The sequence below is a fragment of the Bufo gargarizans genome, chromosome 9, assembly GCF_014858855.1.
Source record: "Bufo gargarizans isolate SCDJY-AF-19 chromosome 9, ASM1485885v1, whole genome shotgun sequence".
Taxonomy (NCBI): domain Eukaryota; kingdom Metazoa; phylum Chordata; class Amphibia; order Anura; family Bufonidae; genus Bufo; species Bufo gargarizans.
In genome coordinates, this window is record NC_058088.1 from 30193599 (window position 1) to 30217864 (window position 24266).

The 24266-nt window shown below is 39.0% G+C and overlaps 1 protein-coding gene across 1 annotated transcript; it reads left to right on the plus strand.

Moving 5' to 3' along the window:
- Positions 1-15424: 15424 nt before the first annotated feature.
- On the plus strand, positions 15425-16725 carry LOC122919581 (brain-specific homeobox/POU domain protein 3). Its single transcript, XM_044268678.1, has 2 exons — positions 15425-15544; positions 15829-16725. Exons 1-2 carry the CDS (start codon positions 15425-15427, stop codon positions 16723-16725), a joined length of 1017 nt encoding a protein of 338 aa, XP_044124613.1.
- The last annotated feature ends 7541 nt before the right edge of the window (positions 16726-24266 follow it).

The window sequence follows — 24266 nt, forward strand, 5'->3', positions numbered from 1 at the left end:
GAATCAATTTGTTAAAATGAATTCGCTTACCCTACTATGCAATGTACACAGCATTTTAAATGAAGAATATTGTTCCATTTTTATGTACATTACATTTTCCTCTCTGTTAACGCCCCCCTGTTGTTTATCTTTCTGGTCCACCTTCTCCTACATTCAGAGATGGACTATCATGCTCAGTATATTCCCTGCTCCCTTACCCTCTGTGCTGATATAGTAATCTCATAGAGACGCAGGTGAAGCTGATCTATAGAAAGGAAAGACAGTCCTCTAGATAAACTGACTAAAACATTCATAAGACCCTTTACTTTACAAGAAGATATTTTAAAATGTTGGAGATTATGACAATTGTCTTCTCTTTTGGTCAAGGAGATACCAGTCATCCAAGGCCGGATGGAGGGCAAAAGAGGAAATTGCCCAGGGGCCTCCACCGTTAAGGGGCTTCTACAGTCCAGTTTTTTAATGTTTTCCAGCCTTTTCCAGCAAGAAGACCTAAAACGTTTTTGTTTGGTAAAGATTTCTATGGTTTTTACCAGATATGCTCATGCATTTTCTTACTTCATGTACATCTTCAACATTCTTTTTTTTTTTTTTGTTTAGCACTTCCTGTTCCAGTATCCAACCGAACCCATGATGCACTTCTCCTTCCTCTGCCACAGCTCCAGCACTGCCCCTAACAACACCCAGCTAGTGTATAGCTCCTCCCACCCAGCTAATTACATACTCTCCCCTATAACTGTCCTTCCCAAGGACATAACATCACAAGAAATAAGAAAGAGCTGCATGGATATGGTCATGTGACCACAGCCCAGAAAGGGAGATAATATTAGGTCAGCTGTCTATATCCACCACTGCTCTTCCCTTGTGGGCATGATACCTATGCTACTCACCATGCTGCTATCTTTAATAGCTTGGGACCCCTGGTCATTTAGGGTTAGGGCACCCCATCTAACTGGAGGGTGACTGAGCTTTAGGTTTCCTGATGACCAGCAAAGTTGTTCTGATAGTCTTGTGCTATCGTAATTTACCAGTGTTTATCCTGCGTTTGTTCATTTCTGTGCTCCAAGTTATACCTGTTCTGTCCGTGTGTTTCAGCATTTCCAGTTTTGTCTGTGTCTAAGTTAACCCTGTCCATCTGCCTTGTAAGTATCTTCACTATCACCTTGACTGCCTGTTTATCCTTTGTCTCCCACCATCTACTGTATGCCTCAAGTATGCTGTGCGGATCTCAGTAATCTGAATTCAAGTCTTAGTGACTTTTCAGACTATGCCTGTGTTTTTCCTGTGTTTTTGGTGCGTTTTCTGTATCCCGAGCTTCTGGCTCTTGCTCTAGAGTCCCTGGGTCAGCTATCAACTACTTTAGAACTATCCCAGAAGGTAGCGGTCCAGTTGCTGCCCTGCAGCAAAGGCCAGATCCCTGTACAGGAGTTGAAAGGTAAATACTAGTGGAGCGCCAGAATAACGCCCATAAGGTTTAGCCACACCAGTTTTGGCTGAGTGGGTCCACACTCGCTGATTGGTAAGGCCTCCTGCACACAAACGTGTGCGCCCCGTGATTGTGCTGCGGGCCGCAAAATGCAGGCCGCAATGCACGAACACCGTCTGTGGGGCTGCCGCAGCGGATCGCAGACCCGTTCACTTTAATGGGTCCGCGATCCGGCCGTTCCGCAAAAAGATACGACATGTTTTATCTTTTTGCGGAACGGAAGTATGGGATGAAACCCAACAGAAGCACTCTGTAGTGCTTCCGTAGGGTTCCGTTCCGTGCTTCCGTTCCGCACTATACCGCATCTCCGGATTTGCGGACCCATTGAAGTGAATAGGTCCGCATCCGTGATGCGGAATGAACACTGAATAGTGCCCGCGTATTGCGGATCCGCAAATGCGGTCCGCAATATGGCCACGGAGCGGACATGTTCGTGTGCAGGAGGCCTTACAGAGAGGAGAAATAAATGTAAAAGAATTACATGAAAAAATTACAGCTACCTTCATAAATGATTATTTTAAAGGATGTTGATGCAAACCAGAAACCCCTTTAAAAAATCTCCAACCATATAAAAGCTTTAACATGTTTCAGGTTATTATTATTATACAGCTTTTGCTAAAAAGTATTACTAGAGCTGCGAGCTTTAGGCCGAATGCACACGGCCATGTTCCGTGGCCGTGAGCGGTCCATGGTGACACGGCCTGGATTCCTGCTGAGTGCAGGAGCGCACGGCGTCATTGGTTGAGCAGGAGCGCACGGCGTCATCGGTTGAGTAGCGGTGGAGGAGGAGAGGTAAGTTATTTTTTTTTTCTCTGATGTTGTCTGATCTGATATGAGGGTCTGATTTGAGGTCTGATATGGGGGTCTGACATGGAGGTCTAAAGGGGGTCGGATTTGAGGTCTAATGTGGGAGTCTGATCTGAGGTCTGATATAGGGATCTGATCTGAAGATCTGATATGGGGTCTGATTTAAGGTCTGATATGAGGATCTGATTTGAGGTCTGATATGAGGATTTGATTTGAGGGTCTAATCTGAGGTCTAATGAAAAATATTTTTTTCTTATTTTCGTCCTCTAAAACCTATGTGCATCTTATCATCAGGTGCTAGAGTAGTAGAGATTATAAGATCTGCACACCGTATACATCAGTTTTGGGTGCTCATAAAGGACAAATGTCACTCAAATTATATGAGAAAATCTATGGCTCTCGAAATAATTTTAGATGCTTTTACTCCAAAGATTATATACACTTACCTAATTCATATCCATACAATCAATTCATATCCAGGAGACCTTTTTCATAGGATCTGTGGCCAGCAGTGTCGGACTGGGGTGCTTAGGGCCCACAAGTAAAATTTATTTTGGGGGCCCACCGTACGGATACATTCAAATATTACCTGCTCACACAGCAGCAAGATGCTACCAGATGATTGAATGTAGGGCCCCTGCAGTAACTTTGAGAAGGAAGGTCCTGGGGAGAAGAGGACACTGGCTAACTTTTCTCTATACCTAGAAGTCATCTCAGCTCTGATCGTGTCTATAATAATAAACTGGGGAGTTTCTTTAATAATCTATCAAGTTTTTTATATGAACATAGGCTGGTTGAGGTGCTGTACATTGAATATATGTATGTAGTTGAGTAAGTCTACTGTGATATGTGCGACTTGTGCAGGGGGTGGGAGACCAGGGGCCCCCCGGGGGATTCACCTGTACCCCTGTGGACAAGTCCGAGCCTGGTGGCCAGGAGTGAAGCAGCATGGTCTAGATATGCCGTCTGGATCAGCCTCTATAATTTTCTCTTATCATCAGGTGCGTCTTATAAATTGAGAAATACGGTAGATAGATAGATATAAGATAGATATATAGATAGATATATAGATAATAGATAGAGAGATAGAATAAAGATTTTCTTTTTTTTAACAGACACAATAAAACCCCAGAAGTAGTAAATTTTTGTCTTGTGTGCTGATTTGTAATCTCTTTTACCATACTCATTTCTTTTAGGTAGCTGCATTGTACATGTTAGTAGTATACGTGTCACGGACGTTCCCGTGACAGGTGGCAGGAGAACGGCAACACGTGGTTTGATCTGACATGTTTTCCGTTTGAATCAAATGACGTCTGTGTTGTTTCTGGAGCTTGCCATACCTTCTTTCCCCAGGTGTGGCTATTGGTGTCATTTAAACTTCTCTATTTATAGTTGCTTCTCCCTGTGCGGTTTAGAGCTTCTGTTTGGACCTTTGGATAGACTGTGCTTGGGTCTCGGCTGAGTTCCTGGTGCTTCCCTTTTGTTTTTTGTTTGGGTTCTGTGTGTTGCATTTCCCTATTGTTTGTATTAGGTCTGAAGGAGACTCCTGTTGGTTCTTCCTTTTAGAGGAACAGGTAGACTCATCCCTGCCATTAGTACCAGGGTCCTGTAGGGTATTCCAACCTTTGGGGTCTGTTCATACTGGTAGTCAGTCAGAATTTTGGTTAGGATTTTCACTAGGAGGTGTCCATTTTCCTTCCCTAGTTTTCAGGCCTCATTCCCTGCTTCCCCCCCTTCCCTCCTGTGCTCGGTGTGGTGTTTCCCTCCCACACCGAAGCGTGACAATGCGACCACAAGGCATTACAATTTCATGATGTTAGGAATTCCAGTACAAGCTAGAATACTCCCTTGTTAAGAATAGGTTCTAGACTGCAGTGTTACACGGAGCGCTGTCAGAACTGCCGTCTTTAGTAAATGATTTAATACCCAGGCTCCTTGTTTTACCCGACATCAAATAAGCAATAACTGAATCACTGTTCCCTGTCATCTTATTGAGCTATTGTGCCGACCGGAGCATCAGGAATACAAGGCGGATTTCTAGCCCCACGGTGGCCACATGAATACCTTTGAAGTGCAAAATGTATTTTTAAAAAGTATATTATTTATTGACAACTACCAGAAAAGATTAGTAGAGCGGTAACCCCCCTGTGCCATCAAATCAAGAGGGGCTCTAGTCTCCATGTTTATTGCGCCAGGTTCATAGATGACCAGAGGGACATCTTTATGGGCAGGTCATGACATTTATTCAGAAAACCACATGCTTCCATCTACCCTATATTATCATGTGATTATATTTTTTATATATTATTGTCATTTTCAAGGGGATTGTATTTTTTCTGCAAAATCAGCCCCGTTCCTGACCATGGACTGTATCAAATACTGCAGCTCATTGACAATCAAGAGCTGTAATGTCGGACACAAGCTATAGATGTAAGTGGCAGTGTTTCTGGGGAAATAAAATAATAGGGGAGACTCATTAAAAGTGAAACTGCCTTTGTTGCCCATAGCAACCAATCGGATTCCACCTTTCATTTTTCAGAGCTCCTTTTGAAAATGAAAGGTGGAATCTGATTGGTTGCTATGGGCAACTAAACCAGTTTTACTTTACCTCAGTTTTGATAAATCTTTCCCAGAGAGTCTTGGGCCCGCCTGCGGTCATGTTCTATATTCTGCGTTTTCCACCCATCCCTGGCCCCATAGAAGTGAATGGGGCTTCGGTGAAAACCCATTGCATCGGGATGTAATGCGGATGCAGTCCGGGTGCAATGCGTTTTTCATTGAAGGTTGCTAGCAGATGTTGTATGCAAATCTTTAGTTTTTTTTTCCCGCGTGTGAAAAACGCATCAAAACTGATTGCACCCGCACGGAAAAAACTGAAACACTGAACGCTGTCACAGACAAAACGGACTGAACTTATGTGAGAAATGGTGCGAGTTTCACTGAAGCATCCTGAACGCATCCTGACACAATAATCTTTCATGTGAAAGAGGCCTAACATTTTTGTCTAAGGCCTCTTGCACATCACCGTATGGCTTTGGGCTCGTTCACATGACCGTGCCGCCCTGTGTGCCTTCCGCAATTTGCGGAACGGAACAGGAGGCCCATTATAGAAATGCCTATTCTTGTCCGCAAAACGGACAAGAATAGGACATGCCTCATAATTTTTGCGGGGCCGCGGAACGGAGCAACGAATGCGGACAGCACACAGAGTGCTGTCCGCGTCTTTTAAGGACCCATTGAAATGAATGGTTCCGTATAAGGAACGCCAAATACGGCCCGTATACGGAACACAAAAAATGTTTATGTGAATGAGCCCTTTTTCAGTATTTTGCGGTCCGCAAAAAACGGATCTGAAAAAAATACGCATGACGTCCGTGTGCACTCCGTTTTTTGCAGAACGGAACAGCTGGCCCCTGATAGAACAGTAGTATCCTTGTCCGTTATGCGGACAATAATAGGACATGTTCTATCTTTAAACGGAACGGAAAAACGGAAATATGGAAACGGAAGACATACGGAGTATCTTCTTGATCCATTGAAACGCAAAAAACTGAACGGAAATGGAAAAAAATAAACGTTCGTGTGCAAGAGGCCTAAGGATGCTACTCCAGTTTTCTACACCACACCCTTTCTGGAGTGACTTTGGGACTTTTTAGCAGTTTTTCTAAAAAATCCCAGTGCAAAATCTTGAGTGCAACTCATTAACATAGCTAACCACACCCACTTTCCCATCCGCTTTTCCAAACTTCACACGCAGCAGATTTTGTGGTAGAAAATTCTGTGACTGAAAATCAGTTCCATTTACCTTAATGAGGCTTGCAGAAATCCATGTGCTCGCTGCCCCATTTAAATAATGGAACTGATTTTCAGTCGCGGAATTTTCTGCCACAAAATCTGCCGCGTGTGATGCAAAAAGTCACAAAAGTTTTGTACAAGTGACCCCCAAAAAAGTCTCAAAAGCCCTTTTTTGGGACCTTTTGAAGTAAAAATTCTGGAGAGCACTGCATGAGAAATTCCCCCATAGAGTATTGTATACAGTGGGGGTCATTTATTACACCCATCTATTTTTTCAGTGCGATTATACCGTCGCAGCGGATTATCCTGTCACCATTTTGTACAGTATTTATAAAGAGTCGCAAAGCAGGTGATGAATTGGGCGAGGCGTCTTTATATTCGTCAGGGCACAGGTGGATTGTGTGCAATTAGACTATTCGTTAGTGAGCTGACAAATTAGGTGCAAAAGTTGCATATTAAATAAAAAGCCCCATATTAGATATAAAAAAAATCACATGCTTATGTTTGTGAAAAGAAGCACATCTACCTTCCAATGCGACTATTTTAATAAAACGCATGGTTCCACACATCACTGACAAACAAAACTACGCCACCCATGAAGCGGTGTAGAAATTTACAACTGACTCCGGAAGAATAAAAAGGCCCACTTAGAGCCCATGCACACAAACGTATTTTCTTTCCGTGTCCATTCTTTTTTTTTTTTTTACGGACCATGTGCAGGACCATTCATTTCAATGGGTCCCCCGCAAAAAAAACTGAAGTTACTCGGTGTGCATTCCATTTCCGTATGTCCGCATGTCTGTTACGCAAAAAAATAGAACATGTCCTATTATTGTCTGCATAACAGATAAGGATGTGACTGTTCTATTAGGGGCCAGCTGTTCTGTTCTGCAAAATAAGGAATGCACGCGGACGTCTTGCGTACATATGGTCATGTGCATGAGCCCTTAATTAAATCAGTCTAAGGCCTCTTGCACGCGAATGCTGTGTATCCGTTCCGTGTGACGGCTGGGACGGATCGAGACCCATTCAACTTGAATGGGTCCGTAAAAATAGAACAAGTTCTATTTTTTTGCGGGGCGGAGGCACGGACAGAAACACCATTGAAGCACTCCGTAGTGCTTCCGTGGGGTTCCGATCCGTGCTTTTGTTCCGCATCTCTGTGATTGCGGACCCATTCAAGTGAATGGGTCCGCATCTGTGATGCGGAATGCACATGGGCTGGAGCCCGTGTATTGCGGCCCCCCCCCCCCATACGCGGCCACGGGAACACAACGTTCACATGCAAGAGGCCTAAAACATATATACGCCAACTAAACCACACCAAAATCAGTCTGAAACAAAAAAAAACTGTCAAATCAGGGAAAAGAGGCAAAACCCCCCCAAAGATTAAAATAGACTCCCGAAAACACTGAAAAGCAAACCATAAAAGGCGCAAACAGTGATGATAAATGACCCCCAGTGTCCACGGTGTGATAGACAGTGTAGTATTCACAGCCTTCAGCACTTGTGGTTTACTAATAAAAATCTTCTATCGTCTATGATGAATAAATATTTAAACCAGAAAATTTGAAGTCATTAAGGAATTTTTCCCTAAGGGCTTATTCACACGACCGTATTTTTCTGTCCGCATCCGTTCTGAAATTTTGTGGGTCAGATGCGGACCCATTCATTTCAATAGGGCGTCGCAAAAGATACGGACAGCACACCGTGATAATTCTCTACAGATAATGTAGTGGATTTCACATGCAGTCCTATGTAACATCACAGCTAACACAGTGATAACTCTCGGAGTACAGATAATCTAGTAGATGTCACCTGCAGTCCTATGTAACACCACAGGTACCACAGTGATAACTCTCTGAGTACAGATAATGTAGTGGATTTTACATGCAGTCCTATGTAACATCACAGCTAAGGCCTCATGCACATGACCGCTGTTTGGGTCCGCATCCAAGCTGCCATTTTGGCGGCTCGGATGCGGACCCATTCATTTCAATGGGGCCGCAAAAGATGCGGACACCACTCCGTGTGCTGTCCGCATCCGTGGGTCCGTTCTGCGGCCCCGCTAAAAAAATATAACATGTCCTATTCTTGTCCGCACTTTGCGGACAAGAATAGGCATTTATATTGCCGGCGCCTGTTCCGTTCTGCAAATTGCGGAAGGCAACACGGGCATCTTCCGTTTTTTGCGGATCCGCGGTTTTTGGACCGCAAAAAACGGCATGGTCGTGTGAATGAGGCCTAACACAGTGATAACTCTCTGAGTACAGATAATCTAGTGGATGTCACCTGCAGTCCTATGTAACACCACAGGTACCATAGTGATAACTCTCTGAGTACAAATAATGTAGTGTATTTTACATGCAGTCCTATGTAACATCACAGGTAACACAGTGATAACTCTCTGAGTACAGATAATCTAGTAGATGTCACCTGCAGTCCTATGTAACACCATAGGTACCACAGTGATAACTCTGAGTAAAGATAATCTAGTAGATGTCACCTGCAGTCCTATGTAACACCATAGGTACCACAGTGATAACTCTCTGAGTACAGATAATGTAGTAGATGTTTTGTGCAGTCCTATGTAGCACCACAGATGGCACAGTGATAACCCCTGTGTACAGATAGTATAGTTTGTAGTAGTATCCTGCAGTCCCATGTCCAAACGCAAATAACACAGTGACAACCCCCTTAGTACAGATAATGTAGTATATTACATCTGCAGTCCCATGTAACACAGTGATAGCTCTGAGTACAGATAATGTAGTAGTTAGGAGGAGGATAGCATGCAGTACAGGAGCGGGAATCCTTCCACCAGGTGGGTGCCATCACTGGGGTTGCAGCGGAGGGAGTCAGTGGAGGGTGATGTGACTCCGGATGAGAGCGTGGCAACGCCTGCTCTGCCAAAGGTTTCAACTGTATCGGCATCCAGAGGATACGAATATGGTTGAAAGTATTGCTTCCCCTGGAATCCAGTGTACCAGGCCAAAAAGCCTGGTGTTAGTGACAATAGGCAGGGGGCCCCAGTGCAGCCCCTCACCTTCCTATCGCTTGCCCTTATTGTGGCTTGTAGTGCGGCTGCTACCTGGGTCCAGTTTGGCTGCAGTCTTCTAACATGGTGGGCAGTTTGGGTGGCCATGGGCCCCCTGAAAGCATCGGGCCCCAGACGGTCACCTAAACTGCTCATATTAAAATCTTCCATTAGATGATGTGAGAACAATTGGTATTTACTGGGATGTACAATGATAGCAGATTTGGCTGACAACAGGGAGGTGCTTTGTGCTAGAAGCGCTCACTTCTGGAGCTGTTACCTCCCTCTCCTGCTGTTCCCCAATTATCTCAGCCACAAGAATCAGGTTACAGAGTGAGGACAGCAGAGGCGCAGCCAGCGCGCAGGGCCGGCAACTGACAAAGTCTTAGAGATGTGGCCCTATTGTGCACCAAACAAATCTATCTATCATCTATCTAATATCTATCTCATATCTATTATCTATCTATCTATCTATCTATCTATCTATCTATCATCTATCTATCATCTATCTATCTATCTATCTATTATCTATTTATCTATCATCTATCTAATATCTATCTCATATCTATTATCTATCTATCTATCTATTATCTATCTATCGGTCTATCTATCTATCTATTATCTATCTATCTATTATCTATTATCTATCTATCTATCTATATCTATCTATCTATCTATCTATCTATTATCTATCTATCTATCTATCTATCTATCTATCTATCTATCATCTATCTATCTATCTATCTATTATCTATCTATCTATCTATCTATCTATCTATCTATCTATCTTCTATCTTCTATCTATCTATCTATCTATCTATCTATCTATCTATCATCTATCTATCATGTATCTATCTATCTTCTATCTATCTATCTATCTATCTTCTATCTATCTATCTATCTATCTATCTATCTATCTATATATCATCTATCTATCTATCTATCTATCTATCTATCCCCTATCTATCTATCTATCTATCTATCATCTATCTATCTATCTATCTATCTATCTATCTATCTATCTATATATCATCTATCTATCTATCTATCTATCATCTATCTATCATCTATCTATTTATCTATCTATCTATTATCTATCTATCATCTATCTATCTATCTATCTATCTATCTATCTATCTATCTATCTATCATCTATCTATCTATCTATCTATCTATCTATCTATCTATCTATCTATCTATCTATCTATCTATCTATCTATCTATCTATCTATCTATCTATCTATCTATCTATCTATCTATCATCTATCTATCATCTATCTATCTATCTATCTATCTATCTATCTATCTATCTATCTATCTATCTATCTATCTATCTATCTATCTATCATCTATCTATCATCTATCTATCATCTATCTATCTATCTATCTATCTATCTATCTATCTATCTATCTATCTATCTATCTATCTCCTATCTATCTATCTATCTATCTATCTATCTATCCCATATCTATTATCTATTTATTATCTATCTATATCTTCAATATCTATCTGTCTATCTATCTAGCTATATATATCTTCAATATCTATCTAATATCTATCTATCTATCTATCTATCTATCTCTTCAATATCTATATATCTGTCTATATTAGGGTGACCAAAATTTGCTCTTTAAAATGGAGGACTGATGGGGCAGACAGACACCTGCACTTGGTGGAAGGAGGTGGTGGGGTGTACAGCAGAATTGCAGACCTCAGCTCACATGAAAAAAAAAACTCACCTGTACTTCTAAGGCGCCGCAACTCCAGCTCTTCCTGTTCTGGTGCTCGGAACCGCAATACCTCCTGACACTACACAGTCAGGACACAGCAAGGTGCCCGGCCTAATATCTATCTATCTATTATCTATGTATCTATGTATCTATCTATCTATCTATCTATCTATCTATCTATCTATCTATCTATCTATCTATGTATCTATCTATCTATCTATCTATCTATCTATCATTCTTGGTTCAATAAATAATAATAATAATAATAATAATAATAATAATATAATATATATACTGTCTGGTCTTAAAGTGGGTTTTACATTTTTTGGCAAAAGTTTTTTGTTTGTTTGTTTTTTTAGGCACTGCAGGTTGCATGACAGGGAGACACTGTCACTGCAGCCATTCTATCCTTTCCCTCTCATTAAGAGGTAGGCATTTATTTATTATATTTATTGAGCTCTCACATATTCTGCAGATATTGTCATCACTCATGATACTTCCTGTCCCCATTGGGACTCCAAATCTAAATTTTGAATTAACCTAAAAAAATTTTTATAGTTTTTTTCTATCTGAGAATAAAGCAGAATACCTGGAGGAAACAGCAGCAAGCACTTGTAAACCCCATGCAGATGTTGGATTCAGGACTCCAGAGCTGCAAGACAACAGTGCTAACCACTGCTTACAGTATCTCAGTTCTGGCCTTCATGCTGCAGCAGTTTCTTTTGTTTCTTCATCCCAGCCTGCTGACAGCCATACCATGCAACAGTGTTGCATACATGTATGTTTTTCATTGTGTTTTTATGCATATTTTGGCGCGCTTATGTACTGAAAAACTTTCATTCTTTTTGGGGGGTATTTTTGTTTTTTGGGATTTGATTTGATGAGGTATAAGCGACACGTTGAGGGACATTTATTATTTGCTGTTTTTTTTGTGTCAGTTTTTTGTGCCAGTTTTAAGTCTGGCTTTGCTTTGGATATTTGTGCCAAATTTATCAAATGGTGCACCTTAATAATAGATTTGGCGTGAGTGCAATGTGGTTTACACCTTTATGTGTAAAAGTAGACCAATGTATTGACTGGCATAGGTTGCAACTTTTTTTTTAACTTTTGCATAAGTCACACATAGTAAATTAGTCATAATCCAGGTAATCTCACTTTTAGCTCTTAAACATAGAGCATTTTGAAAAGTAACGAGGAACACCAAAAGTTGCAAAAATTTACCAAATGTCACAGAAAACAGTGAGGAGGAAAATAAGAAAAAAAATATACATTCCTCCTCAGACCTCAGATCAGACCCCCAAGCTTCATCAGACCTCTGTATCAGACCCCCATTCCTCCTCAGACTTCAGGTCAGACCCCCATTTCTCCTCAGACCTCAGATCAGACCCCCAAGCTTCATCAGACCTCTGTATCAGACCCCCATTCCTCCTCAGACTTCAGGTCAGACCCCCATTTCTCCTCAGACCTCAGATCAGACCCCCAAGCTTCATCAGACCTCTGTATCAGACCCCCATTCCTCCTCAGACTTCAGGTCAGACCCCCATTTCTCCTCAGACCTCAGATCAGACCCCCAAGCTTCATCAGACCTCTGTATCAGACCACCATTCCTTCTCAGATTTAAGGTCAGACCCACATTTCTCCTCAGATCTCAGATCAGACCCCCAAGCTCCAAATAAATGAATTTACCTCCTGTTCCAGACTGCTCTGACACTCTTGTTGCCTGGTCTTCTGCTGGTCTAGCGCTGCACTGTGACCTGACGCAGAGCAGCGCCCAGAAGTACACCAGGGAGTGGTGAGTACAGCCAGCGCTAGCAGCGCTACACTCACCACTTCCCCAGGCCTCCTGCATACCGATAATGGAAGCAGTCATTAGTATTCACTCCATAAGACGCACTACCATTTCTCCCCCTCTTTTGGGGGAAAAGGGTGTGTCTTATGTTGCAAAAAATATGGTACTTTTTTGTACGTGTTGCTACTTTTACCCAACAAAATACTTTTTTATTTTCCTGTCATCGTATTCTGAGACCCATTACTTTTTTAGTTTTTTTATTTAGTTTTTTCATGACTTTAGTTTTGGAAAGTGATGTGACAAGAAAAACGCAACTGTAGCATTGTTTTATAGTCATTTTTTAAGCTCTTCACCATGCAGAATAAACAACAGATTTACATTTCTCATTGTTATGGATGTAGTAATGACAGTTATGTATAGATTTTCAAATTTTTTCAGCTATTTTCCATACAGGAAAAAAAAACTTTATATTTGTTTGTTTTTTCTTTGAAGCTTTTTTTCTGTTAATTTTTCTTCAAGTCTCCCACTGGAAGACTCGAACATCTGACCTTCTGATTGGCTAAATAAGGCTACTTTCACACTAGCGTTCGATCGGATCCGTTCTGAACGGATCCGATCATATTAATGCAGATGGTGGCTCCGTTCAGTACGGATCCGTCTGCATTAATAACTTAGAAAAAATTCTAAGTGTGAAAGTAGCCTGAGCGGATCCGTCCAGACTTTCAATGTAAAGTCAATGGGGGACGGATCCGCTTGAAGATTGAGCCATATTGTGGCATCTTCAAACGGATCCGTCCCCATTGACTTACATTGTAAGTCTGGACGGATCCGCACGCCTCCGCACGGCCAGGCGGACACCCGAACGCTGCAAGCAGCGTTCAGCTGTCCGCCTGTCCGTGTGGAGGCGAGCGGAGCGGAGGCTGAACGCCGCCAGACTGATGCAGTCTGAGCGGATCCGCATCCATTCAGACTGCATCAGGGCTGGACGGAAGCGTTCGGGTCCGCTCGTGAGCCCCTTCAAACGGAGCTCACGAGCGGACAGCCGAACGCTAGTGTGAAAGTAGCCTAATACACTTTACTTCTTCTATTTTGCAGTGTACTATGCCTGTCAGTGTAAAACTGACAGGTAACCTCTTGGGTCTTACCTCTGGGCAGATGTAATAAGATGTCAGACCTGGGAGCAAATGGTAGGCCTCTAACTTTTATACCAACCCAATGGAGTCATGGGAGAGCAGTGAGTGACAATGTTTTCTCTCCCCATGACTGTGGTATCTAAGGGGTTAAACAGTTGTGATTGGAACTATCTCTGATCTCTGTCATTGCAGCAGAGTTTCAGCTTTAATAATGAAGTCCAGAAGGTGGTCCTATCAGTGATTGACAGCCTTCCCTCCATGACTGTGCCTACAGAGATAGCTGTCAATCACTGATAGGGCCGCCTCCTGGACTTTAAAGCCCAGAATGAGCAGGAATTTAGATAAATAGATAGATAGACCTACAAACATAGATAGTGAGATATATAGATGATAGATAGATAGATAGATAGATAGATAATCCACAATTGAAGAAATTGGTGAAAGGGTGGTGGACCTGCTGTATGCAATGTCTAGCACAATGAGGCCTTTTTTAAGCCCAGCATTGTGCTGTACTGAAACGTGAGAAAAGAGGGTCCATAACCCTTTTACATATTTTTAGAGTGCTGCCTCTTTCTTTAGTTTTGGATTATCTATTGCCTTATAACCTGTGGTCTTGGAGGGATTGCATCCACATTTGCTCTACTGACTGTGCTGCAGTATTTTCTTTTCTAGATAGATAGATAGATAGATAGATAGATAGATAGATAGATAGATGATAGATAATAGATAGATAGATTTACAGCTAAATCAACATTGTAAAATAACAAAGAATTCTAATACAAGCTACTAAATTCTACTAGTTAAATAAGGAGACAGACAGACATATATTTTAGATTAGATGATAGATAGATAGATAGATAGATAGATAGATAGATAGATAGATAGATAGATAATAGATAATAGATAGATAGATAGATTTATTAGAACTGGCTATTATTGTCCGCAAAACAGACTACAACAGGATATGTTCTATAATTTGCAGAACGGCCACACAGATTTTTTGCAGACCCACTGAAATTAAAGGGCCCGCGTACAATCCTCAAAAAATGCGGATTGGACGGGGACCAAAACTACGGTCATGTGCATGAGGCCTTAATGTGATGAATAACAATAATTAGCCATAATAATGTGTGTGAGCAGAGAGTCTATGGAGACATGCAGATAAGCAGGGGGCTGCTACTTTGTATCCTTGAATAGAGACTTGTGGTCGCGCTTTGCCAGCTGTAATTTTTGTAGCTGGTAATTTCCTCTCTTGGATGCCTTCTCTTTCATTGTCTGACGAGCTGGGAGCAGAAGATCCTCTTACTATGAGCCGCATGCTGTGCAATGTAACAGTTCATGCACACAATGGTATCAAGATACATCCTTAGCCACCTGACTGCCTGCTGTTCAGCAGGACTCAGGGGAAGTCTGGAGAAGTGAGGGCTTGATGATGCTTGGAGTGATCTCACTGCCTCCAGCTCATCTTTCAGAAGGGAGGAGTCCATGGCTCTCAAAACTCCTCCAATCCAAGAGTTAGAAGGAGGGGTCCAGGCCAGTGATACTGTGATAAGAGTCAGACAATAACAACACACTAAAAAGAGCAAAGCTGAACCAAATTCCAAATTGCTCATGCACTAGCCACCAGGCTTTTCACACTGTCCTTCACGATGATGTCCATGAACAGCAAGCAGCCTTTCGGCATGCATCCCATTCTGCATGAGCCGAAATATGCTCCTCTCCATTCAAGCTCAGAAGCCATCCGAAGAGCCTGTCTGCAAGCACCACAGGTAAGTGTTTAGCATCTTCTCCGCAGGATATTTATTAACTTGTGCTGCTTATTGCTTAATCTATAAGAAACAATTTTATCTTTAAATTGGACAATGCATTTGTTAGGGCGGGTGAAGGGTTAACTATTCAGCGATATCTGATGATGCTTGAATGTGACGTTTAGACGATGCAGTAATTTGTATGGCATATGTTGGTATTGTGTTTAGGAATTACATTATTAATTAAAATGAAAGTGCGTAAAAATTTTGTAAGATCCTTACATGTATTTTATTCTTGTTTTCAGCTTCAAGGCAACATCTTTGGTGGTTTTGATGAAACTTTACTCAGAGGAGCTGAAGCTTTGGCTGCTGTGGATATTGTATCTCAGAAAACACATCCGTTCAAGCCAGATGCCACTTACCATACTATGAGCAGCGTGTCCTGCACACCAACGTCTTCGACGGTGCATCTGCACCACCCTTCAGTTTTAACGACCCACCATTCCCATCACCCTCACCATCAGTCTTCACAGGGCTTAGATGCGGAACTTCTAGATCACCTAAACCCTCTTACCTTAGGAGGTGTCCCAGATGTCGGATCAACACCCTCCCATCCTCACGCTCATATGTCTGCCATCAACCACATGGTCCATCATACACAGTCTATGAACATGTCCCACAACCATGTATTGGCAACTCACACAACTATGTCCTGCTCTGAAAGCGAGACAGACCCGAGAGAACTTGAATCATTTGCAGAAAGATTCAAACAGAGGAGGATAAAACTTGGTGTAACTCAGGCCGATGTTGGTTCTGCTTTAGCTAACCTGAAGATCCCAGGTGTTGGTTGTCTCAGTCAAAGCACCATTTGCAGGTTTGAGTCTCTCACATTGTCTCATAACAATATGGTGGCTTTAAAGCCCATTTTGGAAGCCTGGCTAGAGGAGGCAGAAAGAGCTCAAAGAGAAAAAATGACCAAACCTGAAATTTATACTGGAGGCGACAAGAAACGCAAGCGTACCTCCATTGCTGCTCCAGAAAAAAGATCACTAGAAGCTTATTTTGCTGTTCAGCCAAGACCTTCTTCAGAAAAGATTGCAGCTATTGCAGAAAAACTAGACTTAAAAAAGAATGTAGTGCGGGTCTGGTTTTGTAATCAGAGGCAGAAACAGAAAAGAATGAAGTTTTCAGCAACGTACTGAAAAGCGGTGCCCTCTTTTGAACTGACCCGATGAACTGTTTTCACCCTAAGGGAATTTAGATACCTTCAAATCTTGTCTTCATACCTTGGCATAGAGATGAATTGATAAAGAACTGGGACATACAGTAATAGCCACCTGTAAAGTTGTGCTGGTGAGTGGAAAAAAGCTTGGGATAGTGTTTTCGGTTTGGAGTCTGTGACCAAAACTCCCTTGACTTTATCAAATCCCAAAAAAATTAAGAAAAGAAAAACATAAAAAACCCACAAAGAAATCAAAAGAAATGGGAAGCAAAACTTGAAATCCTGTATGACGTTTCTCTCAGTTTGGACTAGCCTTTTATATTTATTACTGTAAATATTACCTGTGATGATATTGCACCAGTGGTTAAAGGTTTAAGTTATTTACTTATTTAATTTGCGTTGACGCATACATGCCCACAAAGCCCTTACACCAAATATAATTTCATGTAAGCGAAACCCATGGACTGCAGCAGTCCTTGTCTCTGCATGGTTGTATTCACTCTCCGAATAACTGTTTTGTTTCTACCTCATCATTTGCTAGAAAGCACATGTTCAGATCTGTAAGACTCTGTAGGCAGCAGCGAGCAAGTTCAAATAGTCATGACCCTGCAATTCCACTACAAAGATGCTTTGACAATCAAATTAGTTTGTTCATATCCCCCCCCCCCCCCCCCCCCAGGTTCTCCCTTGAAATGGATACGACATGGTATGTGAAAGTGCATATTGTCTATAGCATTTCAGCACAATATCACCATTTGTGTGTGTGTTCCTTTAATTTAAGACAGATAATAATTGATGACATCGAGAGTTTTATATTTAGAGGTTTTAACTTATAATGTAATTGATTTCACAGTGGATACTTAAGGTGACTTATTTTGGAAATATTTAAATATTTGCACTTTTTTGGCAAGATACACATTGCTTGGCATAAGAGGGATTTCCCATCTGTTTCTTCTTCTTCTTCTTTTTTTTTTTTATGGAGCATTTAATTTTCTATGTGTGTAAAGAAAGAAATTTTGTGTCTGTGTATGCTACAGAATTCCCAATAAACCATGCACGATTTACCTCATTCCTTCTCTGTACTGTTATTTAAATGCAGCTAAATAAATGTTGTGAAAATCAGAACATTGAGGTACAGCATAGTCTAAATTTTTCAGAAACGTTATATGATGTATAAGGTTTGAAAACGGACAAAAGCCACACAAAGGATGACAGGCGATAACAAGAGGATACTTTTGCCTAGATGACTTTAAAGGGTCATGCCGTACGTCTTGTATTTCTTGTACTTCTATGAATAAATAACAAACTATAGGAGGACATCAAAACTATTTATCATTTTATGCTGATGCCATTATATGTTATTGGTATGGAGGTCATTTCATTTTTTCATCAAATCTTCTATTAAATATATTCATTACCACTTAATAGCTATGTTTAACATAACGATAAGTGTAATTGTGTATCATAGAATTTAGAGTGCAGATATTGTATTTTTAGGGGGGGGGAATAAATAAATATCTATATATGTTAAATTATATTTTTCTGTTTTGCATATATTAGAATTTGCTAAACTTATTCTGATGAGTTCACTCATCATTGTTCAGTATCTATTACATTATTACAAACTATATTCCTAAAAGATAAGGTTTATAAAAATAGAAAACAAAAAAATGTGACAACTCTTTTCAATGGTACAAAGACAAACACATACTATACAGTTCAGTGTTGAATGTTATGTCAACTTTAGCCTGAGGGAGCCAGAATTTTGTACTGTGAGGCATTGACAGCACACATACACATATACCATAGTCCTACAGTTATCAATTATTAATAAAATGACACTTTCTCAAGTGCTCTTCTAGGCAACAATTTAAAAAAATTAACTTAATGATTGCATAGCATTTGCTATTAGTTGGCCATATTTGTACGCATATAAAATATTTCTTGATTATTATTATTGAGAACACCAATATTTTTAGCAATGGTCATACCCAGCTGGTTTTAATTTAATTTTACATCTTAATGTCTTAAAACATTGTAAAACAGAACTAAGCAATTCCCTTAGCCAAATAAAATGGTTCATACGTTTGTAACTATTCATAAAGAAGAAACATTTCAAGAAGTTGGATAGGAATTATTAGTATGCATGAAATAATTGTTTTACTTTGTCATATTAAGTATGGTGGAATCGTTCGATCTCAGTAATGACGAAACATTGTATTGACCGGGAAAAAAACATGCCTTATGAACCCATATTTGATGGTATAAACTCTCCGGAATGTGAAGACTTTTTATCAAAAATGATTTTGCGCTAATAATTCTTACATTTACATCTGCAATTTTTGTATTTGTCCAAGCATTAGATATATCTAGGCCATATGCAAATTTTTTTAAATCACTAGTAATTTAATGTACTTATGTTTCAAAGTAACTTTCCAAAAGATACTATTCCATATAATACACATTATTCTTTCGATAATGTTTGACAATAAAACGTATAGTGCTAACCTATTACACTTCAGTTCTAAACTCATCCATTATAGATTGAGCTACTTTTGACAGTTTGGTGACTCAGCAAAGTTGTTTCCATATAGGAAAGAGTGCACACATATATTTTGTATTCTTTAAAAGGAATGTGTCTTCTGAAGAGTATCTAAGGCAATTTTTGTAATGCTATTTAAGATACATTTTTCATTATATCATTTTATACACAAAAACCTAGTTTGCCGTTTCCTCATTTAAAAAAAACTATATACTTTCATTGGTATGTATATAAATACTGTCCCAAATGTAAACATTTAACATGTGGTCGTAATGATATTAATATGAGCAACGCTACTTTCTAAAAGAAATACCACATTCCGCTTCAAAAAAAATCAATGACTTCTTGCTTTGTTTTTAAACTTGAAATTAAAATTAAATGCATTGACTTCACTCAGAACCATAAAAATCAAAGAAATATTTCATTATCAAGGAGATGAAATGTCAATAAATACTCCAAACTAAGTGCAGAACAAAGATGCTTTAGTACTAGAGATCAAAAACATATCAGAAAGATTGTCCCACTAGAATTCCTGTAGCCAAGATTGATTGTGAATACTTTGTAATTTAAAAGTAAAAGACAACCTGCAACCAATGTGAGCGTAGACGTTCTAGAAATTAATCAGGGTTTTATTTTAGTTTGAAATCAGTGAGTAAAATTGGATTTGCTGAAAGAGCAGCTAACTATGAAAGAGATCTCATGCCTATGCAAATCAATGCACCTGCCTTAAATATATATATATATATACAGATAAGATAAAATGTCTAGTGCAATAAACATGGGTATATGATATGGTAGCTTTTATGCAGAACTTTGATCTTTTTCACTATTTGATGATTTGTTATTATTGTTATTATCAATGTTGTTATTTTATATAGAATGATTAATAAATCAATCTGTCAGAGATATGCAGTAGATGAATAGATAGATAGATAGGCAGATAGATACTAGATGATAGGAGATAGGTAGATAGAACATGGAGAGGTACTCATTTAGATTTTATATAGCTATAAAGTAGAAAATAGATAAAATTTGGAGAGGTAGATATTTAGATTTCATATAGATAAAAAGTAGAGATAAATTGAATAATAGATAGATAGATAGATGATAGATAGATAACAAGTAGATAGAACATGGAGAGGTAGATATTTTGATTTCATGTAGCTCAGAATGATAGAATGATAGAATGATAGAATGATAGATAGATAGATAGATAGATAGATAGATAGATAGATAGATAGATGCTGGATTGGGTGAATGGGTGGATAGATTGTTGAGAGACAGATTCAGAGCTGAATTTGGCATTTAAAGTAACCTCTCTTGAGTAGATGGAAAGATATATGGATAATTACATATGACATAGATAGATGATAGAAAGAAATTAAAGAAAGAAGAGAGATTTAAAAATAGATGAAAGTAAAAAAGAAAGAAAGAAAGAAAGAAAGAAAAAGATAAACAAGCAGATTAGATAGATAACAGATATAAGATAGATGGATAGATAGTTGCTAAAGATAAAACATGTATAAAGTGTATATTATGTAGATGTTATTTTCTTATTATAGAAAGCTGAATGACACTGATGAGTGGAGAACACATTCCTGTCTTATTACAGTTTATTTAGATCACATTCACTCTTTTACTTAATTACATGTTGTGTGGGGAAATGTAAATGTTTCAAGTAAAGTTAATATAACACCATCAATAATTCAGCCCTGAAGTTCAAACACCAGTATCTTGTAGGAATTGAGTTTTATATGTAAAAAACAGCTATTATAATATTCGGACATTTATTTTGATACTTAAATATATGTAAAATGTAAGGGATACATTTTTGAATACAGATTAAAAAAACTGTATCAAAAGCATAACTTTTGCAGCTAGTGAAGTAAGAAATGCATATATTGTATGTTATTAGCCACATTACCCAATTCATATTCGACTCTTAGATATTTAAAGTAATCAAGTATTCTTAACAGAAAAATAAAAATCTATAAATATAATATGAAAGCATGATTAGGCTGGGTTCACACTAGCGTTAGGGATTCCGTTATGGCTTTCCGTTATAACATGGTTATAACGAAAAATAACGGAATCCATAAAACGGAAGGACAGATCCGTTTTTTTGTTTTATGACGGAATGCAAAACGGAAGCCTTTAAAAGGCATTCCGTTTGCTCTCCGTCCTAATAGAAGTCTATGGGAATCAAAACGGATCCGTCTGGGTCCCGTTATGCAAGACGAAAAACAAAGTCCTGTCGACAGGACTTTGTTTTTCGTCTTGCATAACGGAACCCAGACGGATCCGTTATGCTTTCCCATAGACTTCTATTAGGACGAAAAGCAAACGGAATGCCTTTTAAAGGCTTCCGTTTTGCATTCTGTCTGGGCATTCCGTTATTTTCCGTTATAACCATGTTATAACGGAAAGCCATAACGGAATCCCTAACGCTAGTGTGAACCCACCCTTATATAGTTTTCATTTCAGGCATATTACTTTTTGTCTTTTTTTAGCTATTTCCATGCAAATACATTTGTTTAGCTTTTAATTTGACCCAAACAATTATACATTGCATACAAGAAATAAATTAGTCTGAAAATAGTCTTTCAATACATAAAAAGTGTTAAAAAAATATATTTTGCAATAGATTGAATTTCAGCAATATATTGGGGAATTTCAAAACATGGAGATAAATTGGGATTATACAAAGACTTTGCCAATATTTCTACTGAAGAAAAAAAAAGAAGTGAAAAGAGCAAATGAAAGCTTATTGATTAAAGTTTCAACTTCCAGCTTTAAAACTCTATTAATTGTCCTCCTATATAGAGACTGCAACATTACTTTGCCACTGAAACAATTAGTTGAGTTTTTGTCAAGTGAAAAAGACACTCAGAAATCAATGAAGGCTTGTGAGAATGGTTTAAGTTTGCAGTAAACTTTGTAGAAACGTATCCAACTCTCATTAATGTATCTATCCTTCACTCTACCCGAACCATCACTCACTATGGTTTCAGACTCCCTCAAATTCGCAATTTGGCATTTCGCCTGGGACCACATTAATCCTTTTCTGAGGGCATTAGACAGGGAATATATTTTATTGTGTACACTTTCCCAATGAATGAGGGACTTGTTTTTAATCACGTTAGCATCTCTGAGGTCCTTGCGCTGGCTGCCCTTTTAAATTATGTAGTATTGTTGTTGCTGCGAGAGTGTGTTGTGTTGAGGGTGTGTGTTCACCATAGACATCTACAGAAACTTTTTTTTTTTCTAAGCAAGCTGTCACGACGGTGGACAGAAGCACTGACAAGTAAATGCTACCAAATGGCTACATATAGGCAGGATGAGATAATACTGTAGTTATGGTAAGGAGAAAGTATGGAAAGTATGAATAAAACCACTATGAACACGTACATATTAATAGACAAATGAACACAGACATATAAATACACAGATAAGAACAAACATATAAATGAATAAATTAACATTTACATAATAATAAACATAATAATGGGCAAATGAACACAAACATATAAATACACCAAGAACACAAACATATAAGTGAGGGCATCAATAAGTGGATTTTACATTAAGCAAATACTATAGAACCTGTACGGCTAATGATTGTATTAGCTAGCTTAATTTATTTTTAATTTTTTACAGTTGTTTTAGGTGCAAGCAAATCATGATTTTATATGTGTATATATATATATATATATATATAGTTAATGAATTCTTCTTTGTTCTCTTATCTAATTCCTTTTTTCTTTTTTTTTTTCATGTAGCGGAAAGCACATTTTCATAAATAGACCTTGGCCAAGTGCTTGGTATGAAAATTTAATGAAGTCTGGATGCTGAGTGCAGCCTGGGGGGCCTTTGAGAATCATTTCAGTGCAACATTAGCAGGGCCCTTCTTTTTCTCTCTCTCTCTCTCTCTCTTACTTTTTGGCTCGGTAGACAATCAAGCCTTTCCAGCCCCTTTTTTTTTTTTACTTTACAGAACTGATCCCCTAAAATAAAATGGGGCGAACAAAGGGGGACAAGATTACATTTCACTCCCGTTTGGTTAAAGAAATGCGAAGTGGAAATAACCTGATCATAAAAAAAATAACAGGTGCTACATCTCACACCCCTAGTATTAAAAGTTTTAAATGCAGGCAATGCAATATTTATCACCTGAGATAATAAAAAGGCAAGTCAGTATTTCCCCGTCACAAATTCAAACAGCTTGACCAAATGCTAAGATGAAGCATCTATTTGAATACTATTCGGAAGATTTTACTTAAGAATGACTTCTTTTTGTATCCTTATTTTTAAGAATGGATCTGTTGGCAAGATCCAGGTAAGGTCTTATGTATTGGCTTTGAGGGGCTTTAAGTTCGGGGGGGGGGGGAAGTTAATAAATACTAATCTCCTTACGAAGTCACTGCGCTGAATTTGCATGTTCTAGAGGATAATTAATGTTATGTTAATATTTCTGGCACAAAATAAAAAAAGGAAAGAAAATTACAAAGCAATTAACAAATAATAAACTATGAGAACACTGGAGACATAAGAAAGGAGTCACAATTAGTAAAACTAACTTAATGAATCATTCAATTGCCTTTGGATTGTCGTTAGCGTGATCACTTATCAACCTTTGATCCTTTTCAAGTCTTAGACAAATAAGCCCTGTGGAGCTGAGTCTTTGCCTAGATAGTAATGAATATGTACTGCTATAAAACAATCCACATGAGAGCTTCACATTCAAAATGTCAAAACCAAACTGTTTGCATACTAAAGCAGGAAACGCAGGCTTTAATTACCAAAACTTTCTGAAAATTAACTCTACAAATTATAATAACTAGCTAATCGTCCATGTTAGAAGACTAGGAATTAAAAGACAAGAATTATGTGACTATGTGGGCATTGGTATTTAGAAGTAAATCATGCTTTCATGTAAGTAAAATGCAAAATTTTAGCAATAAATTTGTTATTTTTATTCT

Coding starts and splice junctions, on each gene's coding strand:
- LOC122919581 (XM_044268678.1), top strand. CDS start 15,425: ATGATGTCCATGAACAGCAAGCAGCCTTTCGGCATGCATCCCATTCTG. Junction 15,545..15,828: donor CCTGTCTGCAAGCACCACAG/GTAAGTGTTTAG, acceptor TCTTGTTTTCAG/CTTCAAGGCAACATCTTTGG.